At 37.3% G+C, this 20,051-nt stretch overlaps 1 protein-coding gene across 5 annotated transcripts in view; it reads right to left on the minus strand.

The window, feature by feature from the left end:
- Nucleotides 1-20,051, minus strand: part of NRG3 (neuregulin 3) — a 1,087,509-nt gene that overhangs the window by 239,192 nt on the left and 828,266 nt on the right. For all 5 annotated transcript variants that reach the window (XM_025397602.1, XM_025397601.1, XM_025397600.1 and 2 more), the window contains one exon: nucleotides 17,846-17,919. In XM_025397602.1, the coding sequence (XP_025253387.1) occupies nucleotides 17,846-17,919 (74 nt within the window). The remainder of the gene's footprint in view (nucleotides 1-17,845; nucleotides 17,920-20,051) is intronic.

The raw sequence follows: 20,051 nt of genomic DNA on the forward strand, positions 1-20,051 counted from the left end.
AAAAAATAAAGAACAGTGCTTGGTTCACAGCAAGTGTTGAATGAATGACTGAATGCATATATTCCTGAAAACCTTCTCTCCAACAAGGTTCAGTTTGTTTCACTGTTATGTATCATTATTGCATTCTGGACGTTTACTTCCTGGTACTTTGTACAACTTTTAAATTAAATAGTAACCAGTGTTACTTATCATCTGTATAAGTTCCATGAGGACAGGATCCATATATTCCTTTATCAACTCTGAAAAGAAGAATTTGTGCTTACTTGTGAAATGTACTACTTGTATATTTCAGGTGCACAATCAAATAAATCAGTAGATTGCAGTTAGTGTATACTACAAACTACATATATTGTGCACATTAAGGAGAATATATTATCTGACTGGAAAGTTTAATTTGAATATGTTAAGAAAAGCATAGATTTATCCTTGAGAATTATTTTACAGTAGTATGTAAAACTGGGAAAGGATTTGCCTGCCATTGGAAGCTGTTGGAATAAAGTGATTCATGATTGACCCTAAACAGAATTAGTCAGAACATTTTCTGTAGCCATGCTTTCTGTCAAAGAGAAAGGAGTTCTGCAGAAAACAATAAACAAACGCTGAAGAGCAGCTGCTGAAGTCCAGAATGATGGATAAGAGCTCACAGGAGTAAAAACGAGTTCCCAGGTCCCAGGCTGCTTGGATTATATCCCATATCTGGAGAGAACTTTGGCCTGAGGTCTGATCCACCATCTGCTTTCTTACAGGAGTTACAGGAAGATGGAAAACAAACAGTACATTTTCAGCTTAGAAAAAAAGATGCCTACAGAGCGAGTCCTGAGACTGTAAATGAAGCAGATGCTGGGTGCAACTGCAAAGTGCAAGAACACATGTATGAAATATTGGTCCATATGAGCCAGTGGAAGATGCTGGCATCATTGAGGGACAATGTGGTTTACAAGGAACAAGTAAAGCTGTTCCTTTCCTTGTTTGATTGTGACATTAAACAGGAATATTAGAAAAATGTGAAGTAGATGGTGTACCTAGGCCCATCATCAGGTCCTTAAGGACATAAGTAATGTAAAATATGTGTCAGTTTTTCCTGTGCAAGAAAACCTGTTGTTGTTTGTATGTGGATTAATCAATAGATTTACAGTGGAATGGTTTTCTCCTTCTTATCAGATAATCCTATTTCCGAATATTTCCCAATTATTTTTGGTAGAAAGAATTCTCCCTATCTCTGAGGAAGCTCCCCACCCCAATGGAAGCCAGGGGATTCAGATTCTTCCCCTCCCTTATCCTGATGCAGCCTGAAGTGAAGCTATGGACTAAGCTTCATCTAGAAATAGGATTCAGCATCTAACCTGCAAAATGACAGCAGTAATATCAATCTAAATGACTTTTTGGGCAGAGAGGCTGAGATAAAATGAGATCAAGTGTTCAAAAGAAGTATTAGGTGTCCAACAAATGGTAGATCCTTTTAAGGTTGATTGTTTGAGAAGAGTATACAAATTACTATGAGATTACTGTAGGAAGCAAGTAACTCCATTGAAGGAACATGGTAGTGACTACAAAGGCAGTATAGTCAAATTTATGTGTTTGGAACAAGGAAGGATGGATATGTCTGGCTACAGGGTCTATCTCGGGTCAGCACATAAACAGGAGCCTTGTTTACTGATCATACTACAATGGTTGCTGTGAATCATGTTTGTTATGAAGGGAACAGGAAAAAAAACTCAAACTACCTGAGACTCTCCTGAGATATATCTCCCCACTCTTGACCACTATCCCAGGTATAGTTCTTTTCTAAGCAGCTCAGAGATATCATTTGTTTCTTTTCACAAAGCACAAAGAAGATGTCAGTGTTCAGCATCTTTCATCTTGCTGATTCACCTAGATCTTGAGCCACTCAATCTCAAAACATTAAAAGCATAGTAGTCTATGGTCATACACGTGCTAGTGTCTTTCTGTTCATGCTCATTACATATTAGTAATGTCTGGTACCATAATACTACACACAGGTAATGAGTCACCCCTTATAATGTTACAATTTTTTATGTTCAAGTAATATATATTTGCTTTAGATAATGAAACACCCCACAAAATGGAAAGATTAAGGGATGTTAGGAGTCAAATAAAGCTACATAACACAACAGGACTGGTCTTTGGATCTCAAGGTAGAACTAATTCAATGGGGTTGAGGCTTGCCATTTGGAAAAGATAGTAAGTTTTCTTTCCTGGCTATGAAAAAAAATAAGACAGTTACTTGGGTTGCAATCTTTATCTGCTTTTTTTTTCTTTTCCCCCATTTCTTTCTTATTTTAATCTTCTCTCATTATGTAGCTTGGCTTCTTCTGCTTCATTAACTTGTGTTTCATCATAGCTACCTTTAAGTGTAACAATGAACTCCTAAGTATATATTACTAATCACTTGTGAGGCAGAAATGAGTTCATAAAACTCAAATATGAATTTTGGGGGATATGGAAGACAACTAAAGAAGGGTATACTCTCCTTTTATATATTTTAATATATTTAATAAAACCCCAATAATTAAGAGTATTATAATGAAGTACAAATATGTGGATCCATAGAACAGAATAGAAATAGAACCAAATAAATATGAAATATTTCATTATGTATCTTAAGTTTTCATTTATTTATAAGACTATGCCATTATTAATACATAAATACCATTTAATACTGACATATATGCTATTGATAATATTATTAATTAAATGATCTTGGGAATCTGTGTAATCATCTAGGAAAAAAAAGAAAGCTGGACTCTTTTCAAGATTTAAGGATAAAATACTGAAATGATTACATTCCTAAAATTTTTTGATAGAAAATACAGTGAATAAGATTGGAACGAGAAGGAACTTTTTTTTTTTTGAGATGGAGTCTCCCTCTTTCGCCAGGCTGGAGTGCAGTGGCGTGATCTCGGCTCACTGCAACCTCTGACTCCCCGGCTCAAGCGATTCTCATGTCTCAGCCTCCCAAGGAACTGGGATTAGAGGCATGTCCCACCACGCCCAGCTAATTTCTTTATTTTTAACAGAGATAGGGTTTCACCATGTTGATCACAATGGTCTCAATCTCCTGACCTTGTTATCCACCAACCTCAGCCTCCCAAAGTGCTGGGATTACAGGGGTGAGCCACCTTGCCCAGTGGAACTTTTTAAAGTATTAGACAAAACTCAATAGCCACAATGGTAAAAAATCAATTATTCTAATAAAAGAGTAAAAGAAAGAAAGAAAGAAGAAAAAACAAAGAAATGAAGAGAGGAAAGAAAGGAGGAGGGAGGGAGAAAAGAAGAATGAATGGAAAAAAATAAAGGAAAAAGAAGTTTCCTGTTTTGCTTGAACTATCATAATCAAAGACAAAATGCAAAGATCAAAAGAAAAAAAAAATACTTCAATCTCATGTCATAATCAAAGGCCTCATTTCCCTTAAATAAAAATAGCTCCTACAAATCAATAAGAAAATCGCCAATAACTGAATTACACACTGGGGAGGAATATTAAGAGACTTCACAGGAAAGAAAAAATAAATAACTTTTAAAATATAAAAAGATGTTTTCATGTCACTCATCATAAAAAGAATTAAATTTAAAAATGAATGAGTTAGTATACTTCATTTCTAAGATTAAACAAAGACAAATATAGTTTCATAAAACAAACCGTCATGTCAAAGAGACTTTGGAAAACAGAAGATTTAAGATTTTAAATTGGTACCATTCTAGCAGGATGACAATGAGGGGAACCCAAAGGTCTATAAAGGTACATATATTTTCCCCAAATTTTCCACTTTAGAAATTTATTCTACACATTACTTCAAGTAGCATAATTTAAACAGCAAATAAACTAAATGCGAATTCACAGATGGATTGTTACCTCATTTTCTGAATCCCTTTGGACTGCTGTAACAAAATACCATAAATAGGGTCATTTATAGGTAACAGAAATCTATTTATTATGGTTCTAAAGGCTGGGAAATCCAAGATCAAAGTTCTGGCAGGTAAAGGGTCTTGCACTTATATTGGATCTTCTTGCTGTGTCCTCACATGATGGAAGAAGCAAGGCAGCTCTTGGGCCTCTTTAAGGTCATTAATTCCATTCATGAGGACTTCACTCTGATTATCTAATCTACTTCTTAAAGTAATCACATTGGTAATTATGTTTCAACATATGAATTTTTGGTGGGAACACAAACATACAGACCATAGCAGCCATATTATGCTACATGCAATGAATGGAATTGTATGCAATTATAAAAAGAATCAGAATGTTCTATATGAACTGAAATAAAATGATCTTGAAGATCATTTTAGATGAAAAAGCTGGATCATTGCTAGATGAAAAAGGAAGATGTGGAACACTATGTATTACGAGCTGTTATTTATATAAAAAGAGATAAGGGATTTTTGTTCATTTTACTTATACATTTATACAGTAGTTTTATAAAGATTTACGAGGAATTAACAACATTGATTGCCTATCTGAGAAGAACTGGGTGAATGGGGATAAGGGTAGAAGACTTTGTATTGTAAACATTTTTATGCTGTTTGATACTGAACCATGTGAATGTATTACTATCCTAAAAATTAAATTCAATTAAAATAGGATTTTAAAATAAAATAAAATATACTGTTACTCTATTAATTATCCATAATACTTAGCAAAGTCATAGGCATTGGGTGAATACTAAATAAATTTTAAAGTAGGTGTACTAAAACCACATTTAAAATGGGAGCTAGTAAAACATGTTACCTTGAACAAGTCTCTCTCTCACTCATTCAATCCAAATTACCTGAGTGCCTGATGTAATGGAAGCATGTAAGGTACCTGAGATGTAGTGGTAAACAAATCCAAATCCAGCATGGTCCTTGTCCTCAACAAGCTGCTGAGTAAGTTCCATAATTAGATACACAAAAGCAAACAAACAAAAGCTAACAAAAACATTTAAGACATAGTCTGAGGATTGTATTTGGAACTATAGGGATAGATATTTAAGAAACAATTCCATTTTACAAAAGTATTCTATGGTAGGTCATGCTCTATATCTCAATTTAGTTCTTCTTATATCTTACAATAAGTCTTAATGATTTTCTTCATCTAGGGTTTCCTTTTCTAGTCTTATTGACATAGCTCAAAAATGAGGATAGTAATAGCTACTTTATCTTGTAAGAGTTAAATGACAGAACTTTTGTGCATGTACCTGGCAAGGTTTCTTGCATGAACTAGAATAGCTTATTAATAAATGTTACTTGTAGCTGAATAGGCTTACACTACAGGAATGTTTATTTGACTTACAAATTCCCCATTGCTCACTCTTAATTAAAGAACACCATTTACAGATTATCCACAAAACACTCCTATTGGGTCTGGAACGTGTTCCTGGACAACTAAAGTGGGTTATGCCCAATATTTTAAAATGTCCTGCAGGTATAATCACAGAGCTTTTCTGTGAAGACAAGAAATCAGCAAAAACTGAGAATTTGATAACCTCCTCATGGTTTAAAGCACAGTGGGAATCAAATGTTTATCTGCCAGATCAATTCCACCTTAATTCTCAAACAAAGCTTCCCTGAAGGGATTAACGTTTTCAAGATTCCAAAGAAAACGGAGACAGTGGAGACACCAACCAGTATAATTGAACACTGACAATGTATTCATAAGGAGACACTAAAAATAGTTGGGGGAGCCAGGAATTCAGAAGATCCAGTGCTGGTTCTCAAAAATTTATCCACATATCAAACAAATCGTGAAAAATTCATTTTAATTGTTCACAGTTTTGTCAAGTGCCTATCATGTACAAGAATTAGGTTATGTACCTTGAACTGCTTTGCTAAATGCAATGATTTTACCCCAAACTGTACTAATTATGCATCCATCTTTTGACCTATTTCATTACATTTTTAATTATACTACTTGTTATGACACTTAATGAAGATATTAATTTCAATAAACGATGGAGAATGTTTTGTTCTTGACCCCTCATGAAAAAATAAAGTAAAATAAATATTAAAAAGTTTCCTATTACAAGAAAATTTGATTGGCCCATATCAAAAAGCCCTTTGATGGCTAAAATGTAGACTCAGCAGATTTGATTTCAAATTCTTACAAATTGATTATCTTTGTAGGTTAATTAATTTATCTGAATGTCTGTTGCCTCAACCATAAAATTACTATAACTCAGGAATAATAAATAAGGACATGCAGACAGAGGCCTAGCACAAAATTTGGCATATAGTTAAGTCCTTATTCCATGAAAAACTCTGTTGGAACTTGAAATATGGGCCTAAGAGGACCTAAGGACATGTTTCTCTTAAGCGAAAATTCAGAACCCTGTGTCTCTGATTACTGTCAACAATGTAGTCAGTTTTTCTGTTTCTCTCTGCTCACGTTCTTAATCCGCATTATGAGATATTATTTATAATTCATGTGTCCAACTTTTTAGAACTATGTTAAAAACTGAAATGCTGGTAGTCCCAAATTAGAAAAAAAGATGATAACAGCTCAAACCATTCCATTGCATGTCAGTTACACATTGGTGAAATTGCTCTATCATATTCTACGAAAATAGCTCTCTCAGGCAAAGGAGGATGGTGGGCGTGCGGCTTGGTACAGCACTGTGTTGGTCGTCTCCTAGTATCAGTGTCATGTAAAACACCATCAAAAGAAACAGGTATTCTGCTATTTATCTTCACAATGTAGCTCTTGGGCATAGAATGTAAATAAATAGATTCATTTAGGAAAATCTAATTAACAGAGTTGAAAATGATTATGGTTTTTTTTCCTGAATTTTGCAGAAAGTGGTTATGTCTATCTAGTGATACATGTGATGCTATTAGAGGTGATTGAAATTTATCCAAAGTGGACTATGAGAAAGAAGCACAGAAAGCTATGGATGGAAGAATGAAAGTAATCTCCAATGTGCTGGACACTTTTGATTGAGGGCTAATTGGATTTTGTGGTTATCGGTTCTTTGCTTTTAATCTTCAGGTAGTCTTGGCCACATTTTCCATCCTTTTTTTTTGTTTGTTTTTCAAATGCTTCCTTCTACTCACTCAGAATTGAACCCTTTGGAAACTTCTAGTTAAAAAGGCCATTAGAATACTCACAAAAGACTGTCCCTGTATATGCTTTCCATGGAAAAAAAAAATAAACTATGAATATGGGATGTGGAGGGGGAGATACATCAATAGATCAATCTCAGAAGGAGACACCATCCTCACATGTAAGTGACAGGCCAAATACAGTGAAGGTAGAAATACACCACAAAAACTTGTATATCAAATTAAACTGTATGGAGACTTGAGCAGAACCAGGCTCCAAACACCTTACAGAAGCGATAAGAACCCTATTAAGATTGCTCAAATGGAGAGGATGAGGGCAAAGGTAGCAGAGGGTGGGGACAGTGGTGACATTCAGGCGTTTGTCCTGGGCTTTACACCTTCTTGAGCAGGTAGCCATGGCCACGAGACACCCACCTGACACCAACCTCAGCTGTAGGTGCCCTATTAGCGGAGACCAGAAAGACTGCTAGGATTTTCTCTCTGGGGAGTCATGGTATGAGCGAGCAGAGTGGAGAAAATTCCTACTTACCAAATGAACAAAAACAGCAAATTCCTGCTTACCAGATGAACACAGAGCTTCACCTCAGGGCATGTCTCAGCCAGGTGGCTTTCAGTAAAGCCTTCCTTACTCCAACCGCAACTGAAGTTGCGACTGTCAAGATAAAACTAAATAAAACCCTCCTCTCTCAAAGTCTGCAAGTTTTACACAGGAACCCATATTACAATTTGTTAGAAGACACCACAATTCCTAATACAGCAGAACAGTATGAAAAGTCACAGCAAAAATAATGATACTCAAAAGAAGAGAAGCAACGTGAGGAATCATAATTATAACTCCATGGGAAAGCAATTCTCTCAATGTTTGTAACTGTTTCTCCATGTTCTTTATTTTAGACTGTATACCCAGTGGGTTTAAAATTTCAGTGTTTCCATTGACTACGTGTGTATCCTTGGGCAAATTACTTTATTTATTTATGTATTTATTTATTTACTTTATTTTTCTCAGTTTCCACACATTAAAGTGGGAATTGATTTCATCTACCTTACAAAACTGTGTGAGGATTATCTGTTAAGACCTTAAATCAATCCCTGGCAGTAATCATCAAAAAAGCATTTGTCGTTATTGTCATTCTTTTAATATTTATTAAATTTAAAATAATAATTAAAAATAAATAATATAATAATAGATTATATACAATACAAATGTGTTGCAGAAAATTGGGAGAATACACAAAAGATATTGAAAAAATTGTGCAATCCTACCATATTTTGCAATACATTGCCTTCAAGTTTTTTTTAAGCCTGTATAGTTAAGTATACACATGCTTATGTTACAAATTTGGGTGAGTGTATAGTTCTGCCTCATATTTTTTATTCCAGTGTAATTATTCATAGCTCTGCTTTTCACTCTCCAAATATCCCAGTTTAGATAAGTTATATGGTCACCCTAGTCATACCATCCATATTGTTTTGAATCCTATATTGTATTTAATATCATGTATTGGTTGTTTTTCAAAGCATATTATTCTAAAATGCCTATGTAATCAAGTTCAAATCAATATATGGTTGAATCATATTTAACCAATTGTAGATTTTTAACTTCAGGAAATAATATTACCAAATGTAAACTACAATTCTCTTACAATTAAATACTCTCATGGTGTTACCCCTATCTGCAGAGTAGAAAGTTCACAGACAGCACCAAATACGTGCAATTATAGATTATATAATTAATTTATCTTTATAAATCATCAAGAAATGTCAGACTATTCAATAACTTCTGTTGGAAAAACTAAATGTATTTTTAAACATATTACTCTTCATATAAAACTACACACTAACATAAATTTCAGATAGAAATATAATAAAATTGAATAGCTTAATTACTATTAATTCATTTCATTCTTAGGCTAAGGATAGCATTAGCTCATATGAACTACTTTTTAAAAAATAACTAGTAGGTTTGACTCCATAAAAGGCAAAACGTTTGTGTGCTTTAAAAAATACCATAAGTAATAAATCAAAGAGCAATCTGGAAAAATTATATGATAGTGAATAGTTTATTATCCTCAAAATAGCAAACTCTTTTAAATAAGACTGAAATATTACAGTATTTCAAAGTTAGCAAAGGAAAATAATTAAAAATTCATAAAGGTAGAAACGAAACTGACCAATATACAAGTGAAAAAAGGATTCAATATCGCTGGCAATCAAGTTGCAATATAAAATATTAGTGGTATATAATTTTCCTTGTACAAGTAGCAATTAAAACAATACTATCCAGTGCTGGTAAAGAAAAAAGTAAAATCAATTTTACTGTTCACTCATGGAAACGTAAACTGATATAATCTTTCTGGAGGAAAAGTTATCAAAATATATCAAAATCTAGAAATTTATCCTCAAGAAATCATTTGGACATCAAGGTACAGAGACTTATGCATAACGGTTGTTAGTCACTGTGATCAGGCAAAATTGGAAACCCACTAAACGGCCCTTCATAGATGACTGGTAAGATAATTTATGTGAAATCCTTATAATAGCATAACCTTTAAAATAATAGTTTAAAAGAATATAAAATTATGAAAATGCTGTGAGAAAAAGCTCACAATATATTGAGTGGGAAGTAGAAGTTACAAAATACAGATAATATAAACCTGGTGGTGTTCCTCTTTTTAATTTTTTTGTTAATTGAGAGAGTCTCACTACATCACCCAGGCTGGAGTGCAGTAGCACAATCACAGCTCACAGCAGCCTGGAGCTCCTGAGCTCAAGTGATCCTCCAGTTTCAGCCTCCCAAGTAGCTGCGACTACAGGTGCACACCTCCATGCCTGGCTATTTTTTCTTTTTCTTTTTTTTTTCTAGAAACAAGGTCTTCCTATGCTTCCCGGGCTGATATTCAACTCCTGGGCTCAAGGAATACTCATACCATGGTTTCCCAAAGTGCTGAGATTACAAGCATGAGCACCCAGCCAATCCTAATTTTGTAAGGCAAATGAGTATATTGTGTAATAAGATATGAATATTTAATTTCTGGTACCTCAGATTTGATTAAGGTGTCAATATAATGAATAATAGATAATGAAGTGTGAGACAAATCACCACATGCGGAATTTATAAAGGAAATAATTAGATAATCTAGAACCATTCCATAACACTTGATCTCCCTCTCTGACTTTGAAACTATAGAAAGGACAGAGGAGAGATGAGACAGAGGAACTGTCATCTTTGATCCTGACGGTCTGGTGACACAGGCTCCTGAATGACCAGCTCTCCCAGGGCACGATGAGACAACATAGTGAGCATGTCCTGTGGACTAGCTGTGGACCACACAGGAGAACCAAGAACCAGTTGAGAGCTGCCTTCAGACCTGCGCAACAGGCTCCCTGGGAGGGCAGAACAATCCACCTTCCCGGGTAGAGTGGGTAGAGTGGACCCCCAGTGAGCCAGGGCCAACAGGGAAGCTGCTGTTAGCAAGCTGAGCAGACAGACTCAAACACTAGAGCTGAGAGAGGCAAGGGCAGGTATGCTTCCCTCTGGCCCTATAAGGCCTGCTTTCGACGTAATGGTTAAAACCAAATACAAGTCTGGCGCCGTGGCTCAAGCCTGCAATCCCAGCACTTTGGGAGACTGAGATGGGAGGCTCTCCTGAGGCCAGTAGTTCAAGACCAGCCTGGGCAACATAGCAAGATCCCATCTTTATAATTTTGTTTTTTTTAAGTAGCTGAGTTTGGTGGTAGGCAATTGTAGTCCCAGCTACTTAGGAGGCTGAGGCAAGAGGATCACTTGAGCCCAGAAAGTTGAGGCTACAGTGAGCCAAGATCATGCCATTGCACTCCAGCCTGGGTGACAGAGCAAGACCCTGCCTCTAAAAACCAAACAAACAAATAAAAATGAATACATATGTATGCCACAGAAAAAGCAGAAAATATTTGGAGTAGTATGCACGAACTGATTATCAGTGGTTATCTCTGAATCGTGTACCCATAGGAAATTTTTCCTTTCTTGTAAATACAATTATTTTCCTAGTATCTAGAAATCATGTGTTTGCATACATGATTGGTAAAAGATTGGTGTTCATATAATTTAAAAGGGAAGACTTGAAGATTTAGCAATCAAATATATAAAAATGCCACAACCTGACAGAATTAATGGATTTTGTGAGATTCAAGGTGACATGGTCAAAATCAGATAATTCTCTGTTTCTCCTTCTCACGCCAAGCCAGAAAAACGGTAATAAGAGTAACAGATTTTACATATAAATCCATTCTGCTAACAATGTTTTTATGGCTCCTGGAAGGCAGAGTAGCTTAGCAGACTTAAGTATTCCCAGCAGATCCCAGTCTGAAAGTTATACCCTTTCATCTGTATGGATTAATAGACCAGGGGAAAGTGATAATTAGTTTCTGCTTTGTGTCCTCAAGAATCTGTTTTTTATCTATCAAATTTATTCATGGAAATGTCCTTCCCAGGATCAAGTTGCACCCCTCTACAGAAGGTTCTTCACACTCTAGCATAAATGATACCAGTGAAGTTGGGCAATGTGCAGTGAAGTTGGGCAGCGTGCAGATTGTACAACAGTTCACAGATACAGATCCTGTGTGAATAGCTCACTATAATCTTCTCTCCTAGAGAAATCCTTTCCTGAGTAACCCAGATCTCTCTCTCCACTTTATGTGAACTTTCATTGCCCCTCCATTTTTAGATTTCCTTAGCAGTCATGTCTTTTGTGTGTGTCCTTATTTGTGCTTCTTTGTGCATTTTTATTTCCTCAGTACAACTGGAGATATTCGAGGCCAGGTAATAGGCTGCATGCTTTTTAATTCCTGGTAGCACCTGTCTCACTGCCTTGTACACTGTGTAGTAATCAAGGTGACAGTTGAAACAACAAAAATAATAATGATGATAATAGATAATATTTATTGAGCTCTCACAATGTCCCAAGCACAACATGCTCTGAATGAAGTATTTTATTTCATCCTAGCAACAGCTATATATGTTACAGATTAGAATATCTTAATTTATAAAGAAGAAAGCCAGGGTTTATTAATGTTATGCAACTTGTCCAATGTCAAACTATTAATAAGTTTTTGAATGAGTGAAGGAAGAAAACATTTCAATACTTTGCAGACATTACATCCTTTCTAGTCTGTAATTCAATGTCAATAAGCACAGCTAACTACACTATGAGTTTACTGATGGTAGATGCTATGGTCTGAAAATTTGTGTCCCACGAAAATTCTTACGTGGAAACCTAATCCTTAAAGGGGTTGCTGGTAAGAGGCAGTGCCTTTGGGAGGTGATACATCAGAAAGAAGAAATCCTCATGAATAGGATTCAAGCCTTTCCAAAAGAGGCACAGAGAGTCGTGTCATGCCTTCCACAATATAAGGACATAGAGAATGCACCCTCTATCAGAAAATTGCCCACAGCAGACACTGAATCTGTCAGCGCCTTGATCTTGACTTCCTAGCATGCACAACAGTGAGAAATAAATTTCTGTTGTTTATAAGCCATCCAGCTAATGCTATTTTTTCATAGCATCCCAAATGGATTAAGACAATAGGATCTGTGGTTATTATTGTTTGGATCCAAAGCATGGTATACGTTACATGTGCTTAATTATCTAGGGAAATGAATGAGTGAGTGAGTGAAGAAATCCACTATTGTGGTGGTGCACTGAACTCCCCTTCTGAATGGCTTGCCAGGACAGCCTGCTCTACTTGGGCCCTCACTTTCTTTAAGCTGGATGCCCATGGAATTGTTCTACAGATAAAGAAACCAAGGTCCAAATCAACTGTGATTTTCCAAAGACCACACCACAAAGATCAGGTGGTCACAGAATTAGCAGCAAAACCCTTTGACTTCCAATTCAGAGCACCTTTTGTTTCACCCTTTCACCTAATTGTTGATACACAGAACACATATTCCTATATATTAAATACGATTGAGAAAGGCAAGAGTGCAGAATATGGGTCTTTTGGGGGAAAACTTCCTGTTAATAACCTTCAGGAAAATCTCCTTATATCTGCTTAGCAAATGCCTGCCCAGGCTCCTGGCCCTACATTGGCATTTCCAGGCTGTTCTCAATTATTTTTTCCTTCACTGTGACACATATGGCAAAGGAGTACCACTTTGCTCTGAGCCTGATGGTCTAGGCACTGGGAGTGACAATCCCTGGGAACATGAGGAAGGAGACCAAGCTTGGGCATGATTTGGTTGTCTCTGCAGGCCATTTGGAAGCACGGCTGTGTTTATAAATTTATTTTCTTACCTGGCGCCCTCTCTGGGGATAGAACCACATTCTATAGAAGATTGTTTTTTATTTTCTTTATGGACTTGTGAAGTGGTTCTTCCTGGAAAGCTGAGGCACACAAACCCAGTTTGGGCTGATGACAAGTCTAAACCTGTATCTGTATCTTTTTCACTAGTCTTCCTCTGAATCACATCCAGACCAGGCTCCTAGCATCTTTCCAGATGCTGTGAGAACAGAGCCTGGTTCTAAGAAGCAAAGAAGCAAAGTGTGAATCTAAGTCAGCACATATGAACGCGTGATGGAAGTGATGCTCCTTCCTTCCACGGAGGGGCTAGATGACTCCAGGTGTTTAAGCTGTATACACTGCCTGCCAGAGCTTGAGCCTGCAGACTCAAGCCTGCCGTCACAGCCAGGAAGAAGCTAAGTACTGGATTCTGACAGGGAGAGAAAGGCACAGGGTGGTGTAGAGACAGCTGCCTCCAGCTGTGCGTGAGGAGGCGTGCCCTTGCTTCCAATGGGCAACTTCTCTACCCCACCCCATTCTTTGATTCTGTTCTGAGTCTGTTCTCTGCAGCATCCCCCACGCTTCCATTGGCTGGTGATTATGTCAGGATCTTGATGGGAACTCAGCTTGGCATGTGTTCATGAGAGGGGAGATGGAGAAAAACCTTGGCTGGCTCACAGTTCTGACGGACACATAGTTCAGCTCCATCTAACTCTGCTTCAAGGCTGAGGATGGTAACTACCCTGGGTGGGAATGGGCAGTAAGGAAGGAAAACCAGGGCAGGAGTCTACAAGTCAGCTTCTGGGAAGCTTACTGCTGCTATCCCTCAGTGCGCTGGCAGCACAGGAGGCAGGGGCCAGAAACATGCCTTTCAAGAATGCCACATTAGCTGATGCTGGCTCCTCCACAGAAGGTCCCTTCCTCTTGACTCTGACCAAAATCTGAGTCACTCACTATGTTCCTTCTGAATCCCTGCTTGCTATTCAGCCTCATGATCTGAAGGCAACTTGTGGTACATTGAATCTATAGGAGGGTTTGATTAATCTGACAGATTGATGCATTAGATATTTTTACAAAAACTGTCATTGAAGCACTTTATAAGATTGATATTCATAGGTAAACATGTGTTCCTGAATGGAGTTAGTTATAGGTTCTTGGGATTGAAAAGAGAACAGAGGGGATGAGTTTTTGAAATAGTCTGAGGACCCAGCTCTGAACCACGTCTAAGACACTTAAGCCATTAAGGCTCTCACAGTGACATCCTTGCACCATTTTCCTCAATATAGGTCATTCAAGATTTTATTTTGTTTTTAAAATTTAATGTAAAAGATACACTGGCCAACTTTGCATCGCCTGGAAGAGAATAAAAGAGCAGGGGTTTCTCACCCGCTGATAACAGGGATTTCACTCAGGAAAAGTATGCATTGGATAGACGGGGAGAGAGGGAGGAAGGAAGGAAGGCAGAATGCAGAGAAGAGAGGAGACAGAAGAGAAAAAATGGAGGGAGGGTGTTGAGTGGAAGCTTATTTCCTGAGCATACAGTCATTCCGAAGATATCATGAGCAGCAAATTAAACAATCCTTCAGCAAGAATTTTGACAAGGAAATTTCATTAGGGATTTAAATCTCTATGGAAGCTCAAGTTGCTGCATTAAGATATGAAAATTGTGCAAATATTGCTCCTTAGAATAATGTTTGCCGCAGGTCATTGAGTTTCAGTCAATGGAATTTAGAGTGATAAATGTCTTGTTGAAAATAACTGGAGAAGGGAGGGTTCTAGGGGAGGGAGGAAAGTGCCCTGCAGTTGGGAGCTCAGGTCCTGGAGTCATTTGAAATGGAAGTTAAACTCTAGCATTAACTAGCTGTATGACCTTGAGCAAGTTTACTTAGCATCCCTGAGGTCTAATTTCCTCAACTATAATGTGTGAGCAATTGTCAGCACTCTCCTTACCAAACTGTGATGGTGAGGGTTTAATAAAATAATTCATGTAAAGCCTTTGGCACAGTGCCTGGCACATGTATCATTTAAACACATATTAGTAATGATTATAGTGATGAATAATGGAAGTGGGCTGACATTATCTGGCATTGACTCTGTTCTTCTATATGATAACAATAATGCTTATAAGTTATTATTGTTACCACTGCTCAGGTGAAAGCCTGAGGCCTGGGAGCCAAATAAAATCTGCTAACGTCAGAAAGGGGTAAATGTTACACCAAATTCACCCCCATGTTTATATAGCCACATGTTTTCCCCCTCACCAATATGCAGGGTCCTCAGAGCCTAAATCCTGTTTGCACACCTTTGTATTAACAGAACCTGACCAATTAGGTGGATCTTGATGGATGCTCAGAAAACACTGATGAAATGAATTAATGATTACCTAAAGAAATGCATGTGTGCATGGATGAATGGAAGATATAATGCTTTTCCATTTAAGCTGTGTCTCAAGCACTCATCCATGGGTTCTCTGTGCTTATTCCTTCTTTTTAAATTTCAAGGAATTCTGGCATTTTGACTCATAATGATGATACACCACTTTACAGAAGACTGGAGAAATAGAAAAACAATTTCATAAAATTCCACACCCTTTCAACATTTTAGTGTATTTCTTTTCTACATTTGGGCCAAAGTATGTTCCTTTTGCAATTTTATATAGAAATAATTTTCTATCTTGCAATTTCACTTAATAGAAACATTTCAGAGAGCTATACTTTTTATTTTTTATTTTATTTTATTTTTTTTTAGACAGAGTCTTGCTCTGTCACCCAGGCTGGAGTGATCTCGGCTCACTGCAACCTTGCCTCCTGGATTCAAGCGATTCTCCTGCCTCAGCCTCCTGAGGTAGCTGAGACTACAGGCGCCTGTCATCACATCAGGCTAATTTTTGTATTTTTAGTAGAGACGGGGTTTCACCATTTTGGCCAGGTTGGTCTCAAACTCTTGACCTCAAGCATCTCTGCCTCCCAAAGTGCTGGGTTTATAGGCCTGAACCACTGTGCCTGGCTCACACAGCAATAATTTTAATAGAAATAGGTTTTCAGGGATAGTGACTGTAACCATGGGACCATTTTGTTCTATGAGGAGAGAACAGTCATTATGGTGGACCCATCCTCCACTCTTGCAGTGATGAAATATGGTATCTAAATGGATGGTAAAATTTGATTAGATTGTTTAAAAAGATTTTTTTACCCACTTTCTACCATGCACAAGGCCTTGCCTTTTGTAACCTGTACTCAATAGCTATTCCACATCCATATATGAAAAGAAAGCAAAAAAGGAAGGAAGGGAGGGAGGGAGGAAGGAAGGAAGCGGCCCAAATCACTTGATAAATAAGATACAAAAAACTCCAGTAATACCATCCTCTCTGGGTAATTCCTAGAGAACTGTGCCTCACATTTCAGGAAATAGAGATATCCCTGTGGCAACCTTCACTTTTCTCAAGGAACGCTAAATTTGCAAAGAAAGAGTAATTACTGTATGGTGAATTGCTTTGTCAGATAAAATAGAATTAAATTAAACAAAACTTTTTCTTTCAAATAACTGTGCATTTACTTGAGTAAATGTAGCTAGAAATTCAGGGGAAAGTGAAAATATGCATTTTGAAAGGATGTTGGAAGATGGCTAGACACGTTCATTATGCAGCAAAATGCACAGACACAGGCGGGGCGACCTCTGTCTGTAATCAGTACAAAATATTTTGCTGAAGTCTGTGTTACGTATGTATGATATTCAGAAGACCATAACCTGGCCTTTACAATTGCAAAATGCCTATCATTATCCTCACTAAACTAAACAGGTGATTCAGTAAAAATCCCCTTTTCTTAGTAATGATTCAATTCTAGCAGCTATTGAAAGAGCAGAGAATTCTTTAAAGATAAACATTTCACATTTGACTAGAATGGGCGTTTAGGCATAAAAGGTTACTGTTATTCATATACAAATAGAAACTAATGACTAGCTATATTTTTTAATCTGCAAATTGTCTTTTTCCATGAATGGAGAAAAAATAACTTGTCCTTAGGACAGTAATCACCAATATGCAAATAGTGTTGCCAAAAAGAGAGTTTTCAAAGTCTGCCTGAAAACTTCTTACATGATTTTGTACACGTTTTCTTACTTTAGTAAGGTATGGTTTAACACTATCTTAAATTAACAACCAAAGCGTAAGAAGCAGTATAATACTGTAGTTTCCACAACATTATTTCAAGTAAATAATAAGTTCTTTTATTTTTCTAGATCCCCGCTTTTGAAACGAGGTGGGCAGAGGGAGAGCTAAGGAGTCCCGGGTTGTTGGGGGTTCCCAGGAGGGATTCAAGGTGGAATCCGGAAGCCAGACCTCATCGTCGGAGAAGACCTAGACTCTAGAGCCAGCTCTGAGGATGCTTTGAACATCAACATCTGCCATCAGCTTCTGTCCCTGGCAGATTTCAGAGGCACAGGACTGAAATACAGCTTTCAGCTGAGTTAACAACCATTGCTCAGAATAAGAGCTGCCTATTAGAGAGAAGAAAAATGCTTGACCTACTTGGATCCGATAAGATGGAATCAGTTTTCGGCAGAAATTGATCACAACGGACTCCTTGGTAGCCTTCTTTGCACCTGAGAAAAGGGGATAAATGACAAACATACGCATGTGGTTGTGAAAGATTTAAGATTTCAACAAGTAAAATAGCCATCAATTACATAAATGTGAGAACAGTGAATTCATGCTTTTGTATTTTTCGATTCAGTCTGTTTCTGACTTCAACAGACAGATTCTCAATTCTACTTCTGTGCCAAAAAAGGAGAAAGCCAACAATGTAGCTTTGCTTTTATAGTTTGCTATGCAATATCTAAGGAGCAAATTGAATCGCATTTTAAGATACCTCACAGCAATCTAAATAATGGTTCTTAAAATTATAATTCTGGATGCAGGTGTATTTTTCTTTATGCAACACACTGGCTCTAAAAAGGCATTTAGAAACATATTGCAAGTGCCATTTTTCTAATAAAAGATATTTTGAAATATAATTGATCAATTAGAGATTTTGGCTAGCACTATTAATTTTGTTTCCATGTGTTTTATTAGCTTGTTCACTGTTAGTCCTACTTGTTTTTTTTTTTTTAACCTCTTAGTTGTTCTTCCAAGTCAGTGTCATCTAACCACTTTTCCAGAAATAACAGCATTTTATCCGGCAAGGTCTGAAAGGTATCTCTAAACTCAGATTTTTTTCTCTCCCTATTTTTCTCTTTTATATTCAGTCAACATGTGCAAAGTGTCTACTTTCTGCCAGGCATTGTACAAGCCAACTGTCCTGAGGCGGGCACAATTTGAAGGCAAGGAATTTGCCTGGAAGCACTGGCAATGAGGCATGCCCCCTCAGCCCTGCCAGGCCTCTGTCGGGTCTTCACACAGCTCGCTCAGTCAGGGCTGCTTGGCCGCCTCGGACAGCAGTGGCTCATCAGCCAGCAGTTCCAGGAACAAATACAGCGAGGCCCCAAACGCCTGGCTCTGAACAGCCTTGTTAAGTGGGGAGGTGGCATTTACTGGTCTGCTCCAAGCTTAATCTGTCATGCTCGAGTTCAGCAGTGAAGCATCCATTGTTGCTTATAGGATGAATCTGTCCTACTTACAGAGGAGGAAATAGTGCTGCTGGCATAAAAAAAATCAGATTTAAAAAACAATTCTCTGCTTGTTAGAAATCTATGAAATCGACAAAAGAATTGAAAGAGGCCGTTCTGTCAAGAGACGGGAGCCATGAGTCGTGAGTTCCTTCCTTAGAATATGCTTTGTTTTCTGAGTGTAATAAGATATTAAATAAGGTCTATTGCAAGGGGAGAAGCAACATTGAAATGCATCGAGGTAATTTTTCTTCCTTTCATCATGAGCCAAATTGGAATTCAGGTAATCGGGCAGGCTCTCTTCAACACCTTTTTAAACTTGGCACTCTGAAGTGGATTTGGCAATTTTCCTTGTGGACTGAGAACAAAGACCTCCAATATATGGATATTCCAGATACCCAACATGTTACTGGAATAATTTTTTAAAGCATACACATATTTCCATAACCTTTAAAAAATTCATTTATTTCACTTGAAATAAAGTAGGCATATCACAGTAAGAGTCAGAAAATACTTTGTGTACTTTGTACTGAGGCACATTTGTCATACAAAAAATAAATTCTTGTTTTCTGAAAGTTGCCCTAATGCAATTAGCTTGTTCTTATTCAGAATTATCGTTCCATGGTGCTCTCATTTTCTTTTCCCAATAATAACGAGTTACATCCTGGGTATGTGCTATAGTATGCATTCACTTTTTGAAGAATTTATTTCCAATCTTTGTGAGAGATTTTAAGTACCCTTTACTCTTTGTATCTTTATTTAATATAAAAGGAATATCTTAAGGAGATAGTGGCTTTTAAGGAGAAGTGTCTTTTTGTTTTTATTTTGCTTTTTAAGTGTTCTTTGTTACTTAAAATGCATTATTCTGTTTGTGTGTGGGAAAGAAAATGAGGAAAGATATTTGAAAATTTCCCATCTTAAACTGATTTTCCATGAGTGCTAACCCACCCTGAGGTGCTCAGGCCTCATGGGGTATCAGGAAAATTGCACAGTGAGTCCTTTCCTCCTGCCTCCATACCTCTGTGCTGTAACTAATACAGTGTGATGATGTTGCAGCAGCCCAGCCCAGGCTAGGAAGCCCCCCGGGGGGCTGTATGGCTGGGCAGGCAGCAAACCCTGTTCCTTTGTTA

Source organism: Theropithecus gelada, chromosome 9 (assembly GCF_003255815.1).
Source record: "Theropithecus gelada isolate Dixy chromosome 9, Tgel_1.0, whole genome shotgun sequence".
NCBI lineage: Eukaryota > Metazoa > Chordata > Mammalia > Primates > Cercopithecidae > Theropithecus > Theropithecus gelada.